This window comes from Planococcus citri, chromosome 2, assembly GCF_950023065.1.
Source record: "Planococcus citri chromosome 2, ihPlaCitr1.1, whole genome shotgun sequence".
NCBI lineage: Eukaryota > Metazoa > Arthropoda > Insecta > Hemiptera > Pseudococcidae > Planococcus > Planococcus citri.
Window position 1 is genome coordinate 13,007,984 of NC_088678.1, and position 7,992 is coordinate 13,015,975.

At 32.4% G+C, this 7,992-nt stretch overlaps 1 protein-coding gene across 1 annotated transcript; it reads right to left on the minus strand.

Annotated features, from left to right (window-relative positions):
* Positions 1-447: 447 nt before the first annotated feature.
* Positions 448-3,692, minus strand: LOC135834729 (dynein intermediate chain 2, ciliary). Its single transcript, XM_065348692.1, has 11 exons — positions 3,597-3,692; positions 3,371-3,520; positions 3,081-3,282; positions 2,733-2,977; positions 2,343-2,622; positions 2,099-2,260; positions 1,775-2,025; positions 1,509-1,686; positions 1,190-1,418; positions 870-1,103; positions 448-782 (listed from the first exon to the last, which is right to left on the minus strand). Exons 1-11 carry the CDS (start codon positions 3,636-3,638, stop codon positions 593-595), a joined length of 2,163 nt encoding a protein of 720 aa, XP_065204764.1. The 5' UTR covers positions 3,639-3,692; the 3' UTR covers positions 448-592.
* Positions 3,693-7,992: the final 4,300 nt, after the last annotated feature.

Genomic DNA, 7,992 nt, shown 5'->3' on the forward strand with positions numbered 1-7,992 from the left:
TGGAAGCCCATATTTTGCAAATCGAAAACGTTTTTATTCAATTCAGAGAGTCAAAAATAAGGTTTATACAAAATTTAAGCTTTCTTGGTAAACTTGGTACCTACCTAACATTTTTATTTTTTTTTTATTTTTTTTTATTTTTTAGCCCATATACTGTAACTCAAAACGCGAAAGAAATTTTTTCACAATTTGTTATCAGTGAAACAATAATTAACAAAAAAAAATGAACCATAAAACCATAAAAACAATATTTATCTAATAATTTCATCAACATTGAGTCATAACTTCATTAAATTTAACAATATGAATCACATCTACAATTCTACATAACGCAACTTTTTTTTTTTCAATCAAGATCTTTTCAAGTTGAAACTTGAAACAACATAAAACACATACTTAGTTTTAATTCAAAACAAATATACAAAATATCGACGAAGTTTTCAAAGATGAATCATATTCATCAATTTATAACATTAATTTATTGTGTCGAGTATCTGTAATTAAATCCATTGATAAATGATATGCACAATATGATGATTCAATTCGAAAACTAAGTGCATATAAAAAATATGGTTATCAAATACGAAATGAATTAAAGTGAAGAGGAATCCGAACTTTGAACAATGTTAGTTTTAGACAATTCTGTCGGTTCTCGAATCAACGATAATAACTTTTCAAGTTTTAATACTTCCAATTCTCGGGGATCGATTCCTTGTTGTTTTTTAGGTATCTTGGGTCTTATTCTCAAATTAGGTGATAACTTTAATACTTGCGAAGTTCCTCTGTAAATGAAAAATGAATAAATTAAATTTAAAAAAAATATATGTACCTATATGGACACGTAAACACCGAGCACAATTATTTCTTACTTGTCATCGCCTACGATTAAAATAGGTAATTTCCAATTAAACGACAGTCTGGTTAATTTATGTATTTTTTTAGAAGCAATTGTCTGAACGCAAATAGCTTTGTATTTGTCTACATTTAAATCAAACACATAAGCTTTGCAGTCCAATGTGACAGCAGCGAGCACAGTACTCGAATATGGAGACCATTTTACATCACCAATTGCGCTGACAGTATCGAAAACAAATAATGGCTCTCTGTGAAATGAAAAATTTTATTAATTAGTGTTTCCACATTGTAGGCAGGTACTGTACTTAGATTCTTACGATATTATTTCTCTTACTTTCGACTATCTTCCCATATTTTTATACTCCAATCGGCGCTGCAAGAAGCGAATATTTCGGGAGAATATTTATTATAGTCTAAGCGATGTACTGGCATATGATGAGCTTCATACGCGTATAAATACATTGAAAGGTAAGCTGTGCTGCATTTGTATATGTAACCCTCCTCAGTTCCAATTAAAAATATCGACCTGTCTGTAGGATGTAGAGCAATACATGTTCCAGAACCTGAAATTTAAAAAAAAAACATTATTTAATTAAATTTACTCATGTTTTACTATATCTTTTTGTGTGAGTAAATAGTAAAGGAAAATTAACCTTTGAATTTTCTCTCATGACTATCGCTGCAACAAATGGTATCAAGTCCAATGGATAAGCTGATTACTAACGTCTGTGAAAGTTGATTTTGTATAAGAATCCAACTGTACACATTTCCATCAGATGAAACCGAATAAAACATTAATTCACCCTCAGCTAAATCTTCTCCCCAAACTACCTGAAAAAATAATTATCAAAATACCGGTCTAATGAAACTTGAAACAAAACAAACAATCTTTTAAATATAAAAACAACGTTAAGTATACCTGCCAAACTATACCAGTATGTTTATTATCGACATGAGTGCTTTGATATATCGGAGTCTTAGTTGGCAATCTGGAATCGTATACGGCAACTATACCATCATTCAAACCAACTACTACTAGATATGGTCTAGATGGATGGAAATCCAAAGTCATAATTCCACTTTCAGTATGTACAACGTATTCGGGATATGATGGATTTTTCAAAGACCATAAGCAAAAGCATCCTTTGGAAGACTGTTTTTGAAAATCGACTGCAATTTTAAAGTAGTTCGATATTTAATAAATTATTTCGATTCGTTTTATTAAAAAATATAAGTAACTTACAGCAACCGAATGATACAGCGAATAAGTCGAAATATTTTGGATTCCATTTCACATCGGTTACGCATAATTTTTTGGTTTCGTTGAATTGAAACTTCCATAAAGGTAGTAAAGTTCCTTCACTGTTGCGAAATTCATCTGACGGGTCTTCGTAGTACCGAAAATCTATAAATTTACAAAAAAAGCTTTTAGTGATGGTCTTACGCACTGAACATCATTTTTGAGAATATGTATGGTATACAAAAACCTTGTAAAATATCATCAAACATGTTCTGATTGATCATTCGTTCCAAAATCAATCCTTTTTTCACAAAATTAGGTCCAAGAAAATCGCTTCTTTCTGTAACAGATTTCCTTCTAAAATCTAATTTACGATGAGAAGCTGACTGAGGTTTTTCTTTTTTTCCACGATCTTTTTCCTTTTCTTGCATTTCATAATCTTCTTGATACGAATCGTAAATAATCCACTGAGTGGCATAATCAGAGAATTTAGCTCTCGTTGGAGGTTTGGTTTGAGTTCCAGTATTCTGAAATGACAAAAATTTAATTTACATTGTATACATAAGACGTTTTACATTTTACAATACCTAATTTGAATAAAGATGTGTACTTTTTAAAAAAATAAAAAATTACTCACCTTAACAGCATTTTCATAAGTAATCGTAGCTCGTTCACAAAAATTAAACTGATTCATTAATTTTTTCGCTTTCCCCGATGATTCCTGCTGTAATAAATCATCTTCCTTTTCTTCTTTAACATCTTTAGCTTCTTCATCTTCGATTTCATCTTCCACAGGTTCTTCTTCTTCAACTTCTTTGATAGATTCGATTTCTTCTTCTTTAATTGATTCAATTGTTTCTGGAATTTCTTCATTTTTTTCAGCTGTAAAATATTTTTAAATTTATTTCGTCAACTTAGTGGGAGTATTTTCAACACAATATGTATTTGCAAATTAATTTATAATATTATTGATCGGTAGGTACACCTGAACCAATTCCTTCGAGTTGATCTTTAGCTTCTTGAGAATCAATATGTAAACTAGTTCCTTCTACTTCCAATAATGTGATATTGTGATCTTGATGAACTACAGAAACGTAGTTTTTATCTTTGAAACTGAATTCTACCAAATTATCCGGTAATTGAGGATTTTCAGCCACAAGAATTTGATTGATTTCTTCCGATTGATCCTTAAAATTAAATTTTTATCCTAGTAATTCATTTTCTTTATTAAAAATTTTGTATGCACAAATACGTATCAGCTAGATATTAATTTACTTTATCGTGGAATGGATTTTGAGTATCAGCTTGCCAAACGGATTGTTTTCTTTTAAGCCATTGTTGTAAATCTGAAGAAGATGTTTCTTCAGCTCCATCTTTGGATAATCTGAATTGTCGTGTTGAAACTCTCGACTTTAGTACAGGAACCTACACTAAGTTAATATGAGAAAAATGTTTTATAATATATTGTACGATGATAAATTAAAATACAATAATAGCTCACCGGTTTTCCCGAAACCTTTTTCAGTAATGTTTGAGTAGGCATTTTTGATAAATTTTTATTAACCTACATATTTGTATACTGATAATAGAAGAATGAAAATAGAAAAATGAAAACAACGTTAGACTGAGCTGATGTTTCCTAGGTTACCGTTAAACAAAGTGTGTTAGGAAGAAGAGGTGTTGTTTTGGTACAACTTTCAAGCAAGGTGAGCATTCAAAATTTCTAATATTTAAAATAGATTTGTACTGGTTAGTTGAATAATTACTATTACCGTAAGTTGTAAATTCTCTCATCAAGTACATAACATCAGGTATAGTTTTAATATGATTCTTGGGGAAGACTTCGGTTAGCATCTTATGCATCAGCAACCTACATTCGTGCATGCATATTTTTTTCGGATACTTAGTAATTACCTAGACGTAATTTTACATTAATTTCAATGATTTTTTCAAATTTTTAAGCTCTCAAATGGAACACCAGCTCATAAAACCACCAAATTTTAAATAAATGGTCTTCACATTCAATGTAAATCTGAATGGTTGTCATAAGTAATGCATTAAAATGTGTATTTTTTTCTCGAAATCGTGGGTACGGTGCATAAGTACCCAATCAACTAAAGATGTAGAATTTCATTCACAAGATGTAAGTATTATGACAAGATAAATTGATGTGTCGTTATTTTCGTTCTATTTATTTTCTGTCAACGACTTTATTTGAAAAAAAAACTTCATTGTAAGGCAAACGTTGTTTGCAAAAACAAATTCATCAAGGATAGAGAATGTTCTCTATAGTATTTTACTGTTTCAAATAAAATAATAAGGTAATAACATCTCTAATCCTACGAGAAAATCAATGATCTATGATAAATTATAGCAACGTGGGTTATTTTTCATTTACCTGCTTAGCCCTTAACCCTTATTCCTTAGGCATTGGCATTTTCAGTTCAGTTATCAAACCTAGAATTTTGGGGGGGGGGGTGTTTGTAATTACTTGATGATTAATACACTCATTGTGTGAGATTTAAATCGAGTTGTTAAGGTCAAGTGTTTTAATTAGGTCTAAGAATTTCTTAATTTCGGAAGGGTCGTCTGGTATGAATAGGGATCTTTCATCTATTTGTAGGGATAGTCTGTGCTGATGCAAGGGAGACAGTGAAATAGTAAGTGTTGGACAGATATAACTTCTGACAGGCAGAGAACTGACATGTGGGTTTTTGGGCCTTTTCATAGAGGTGATTGTGGGTGATTTTTGTGTGGCCAATTCTCAATCTGGTTATAATGATTTCTTCAAGTCTTTAGTTGAGAAGTTGAGATAGGTTTTTCCAAGGCTGAGTAGTTTTGAGAAGTTGAGATAGGTTTTTCCAAGGCTGAGTAGTTTTTTTGTGGTGAAAGAGCTTGTTTGGTGTTTGGAGGGACCAAAAGTGTTGCCATTTCTTGAGTGTGTTTTGGGTAAAGATAGATTTAAGGTCATCAGCTGTGATAAATGTGAGAGGAGAAAGAGTAGTGGTGGATTTTGCATTTTTATCTACAATTTCATTTCCTGTGATTCCAACATGGCTGGGTACATACATAAACTGGATGGAGAAGTTTGAATTTTGTAAATCAAATAGAGTTTTATGAAAATTTTGAATTAAGGGGTGGTCAGAAAATAGATTTTGGATAGCAGTTAGTGAGCTGAGGGAGTCACTCTGAATTAAGAAAGACTTATTTTCTGTTTCATAAGTGAATATATCACAGAGGCAGTGGAAAATAGCTGCGAGTTCGACAGTGTAGATTGAAGAGCAGTTATGGATTTTAAAATTTGAAATTTTATCATTAATAGAGTAGGCATACCCTGAATGAAGTGTTGGTATTTTTGATCCATCTGTAAAGCAGAGATTGAATTTTTTGTATTCTGATAAGAGTTCAAGATAGTTTTGTTTTATTACTAGCGGAGAGTGGCTATTTTTTGGGTAGGTAATTAAGTTGTGTATTGACTTGAGGAGGCCTGAGGAGCCAAGGGGGATATAATAATTGGTTTTTGGATGAGTGATATAGGATTTATTTGAAGATCATTCAACATTGTGATGAAATTAGAAGTAGGTCCTTCTATATGATCAAAATGTTGGGGGTTGGGTGGGTTAATTAAGTTTTGGAGTGGGTGGGAAGGGTTGGTGGGTGTATTTGAGATGAATTTGTTTGTTATGAGAGTTCTTCTAAAATCTGGGGGTAATTCTGCTGCTTCATAATAAATGCTATCTATTGGAGAGGAATAGAGGGCTCCTATACAGATCCTTAGGGCTGAATTTTGAATTGTTTTCAGGATATTAGAAGTTTTATTTGAGATATTTGCAAAACATGGGCTTCCATACTCAATTTTTCTGCAAATTAGAGATTTATTCAAGTGAAGTAGGAGTTTGCGAGATGGATTAGCCTACAGTTGGAATTTTTGATTATTTTCAACAGATTTAGGTGTTTCATGATATCTGATTTTACTTTTTTAGGAAATGAGGAGTCCAATTTTGTTTTCTATTAAAAGTTAAGTGCAAGAAATTTAGTAGTGGTTTTGAATTCTAAAGAGAGTCCTTTGAAGTTGAGAATGTGATCTGGAGGAATCTTATTTTTTTTTGTGAAAAGTATCAGTGCTGTGAGAACGAACGAAAACGGGAACAGGAACGCCTAAAGAACGCTACTTTTTAAATTTCCTTCAAAGAACGAACGGACAATCACACAAATCTTCTTGAAGAACGTTCTTACTCAAGAACGGTGACAATAAAATTGCGAGAACGGAACGGGAACGGGAACGGAGTGCTAATTTGGCGTTCTCAGATGTTCTTTCAGGGTCCTCTAATTACCTCCCAAAATTCTGAAAAATAGGGAAAAATAAGATTTTTCCACAAACTTTTAGTTGTTTTATGGTACAATTGAAGAAAATGAAAAAATTTCCACCAAAAATTGCTTGGCTTGTACCACAGAACGCTATTGAGAACGGGAAGGGGAACACAGGAACGTGAATTCTGGAAATTTTTTCGAGAACGAGAACGGGAACGGGAACGCTTCTGCTTATGGAGCAGAAGAACTAGGAACAGGATCGAGGTGTTGCATTTAGGAACAATAAGGAACAACGAACGGCGTTCTTTATAGTGAGAACGAAGAACGGGAACGGGAACGAGCACTTCCGCGTTCTCACAGCACTGAAAAGTATACAGTGGGTTTTTGACTCAGAGAAGGGACCATTAGAATCTGACTGAAATTTGAAATCCGGAAAACATTTCTAGGGAGCAAAAAAAATACTTTGCTCATTTCCTTCCAGACCATTTTATTTAATATCTATGTAGTCCAAGTTGGCATTATTTCGAATTTAGAATTTTTCAACAATATTTTTATTGTTTTATTATTCATTCTTTTTATTTCATGTAATTACTTGCAGCCCTTGCCCTTGCCTTACGCAATGGCAGTAAGCTACCTACCCAATTTCAAAATCTAACAGGAAGGTTATTCTATTTTAAACGTTTCCAGTCCCCTTTCATATTCATCTCCACTTTACTTCCAAAGGCTAACGTAATAATTTTACGTCGTCAATGTCGTCATATTATTTATAACAAAAAAGACTCACGTAAATGTAATGAATAATTCGTTATTCAACGTTGAGCTACGTACAAGTAACGTACAATGAAAAGAAAGATCCGAACTTATGAGATAACGTTTCAGCCAATCAGCGATCGACTTTACAGCGTACCCTTCCATTTTCATGGTGGGTTTACACCGCAGTCGACAACAGTGTTTCAGAAACAAATTCATGTTTACAACCAAGTTTCAGTTTTTCATTTACACCAAATGTTTCGAAACCTGTGTTTACAACGTGTTGTAAACAATGTTTCAGGTCGCCGAAATTTCCGGCGACTTGAAACAATGTTTAGAAACATTTGTGGTTAAGGGTATTGGTATGAAAGATGAACAGTAATTTAAGTGTGTTTTCCTTATATTTTTTATTGTGAGGTGTATTATTTTTCATTAAAAAGCTGAAAAATCATGTCAGGAATGCTTCTATTGCTACTTTTCTACTAAATACAGCAGCAATATCATTTTTTTGCAATGGTTACTGATAAGCATATAACGAACAAACAAAACACAATTTTTGATATATAAGTACCAGAAAGAGGTGAGTGAACAGACTGCATTGCATAGGATTTAAATCAGAAAGTAAAAATATTCAATATGAAGAGAATTAATTAATCAGAAAATCGTGAAGAGAAATGCTGATAAAAATGTTGCTGTTTTAAAATTTGGTGTAAATCAATCATGTTTCAAACATTGTTTCCTAAACATTTTGTTTTCCAACTTTGTTTTCGAAACATTGTTGTCGACTGCGATGTAAACCCACCATCACATCTCCTACGTTGTTTTGGCTCTATGTT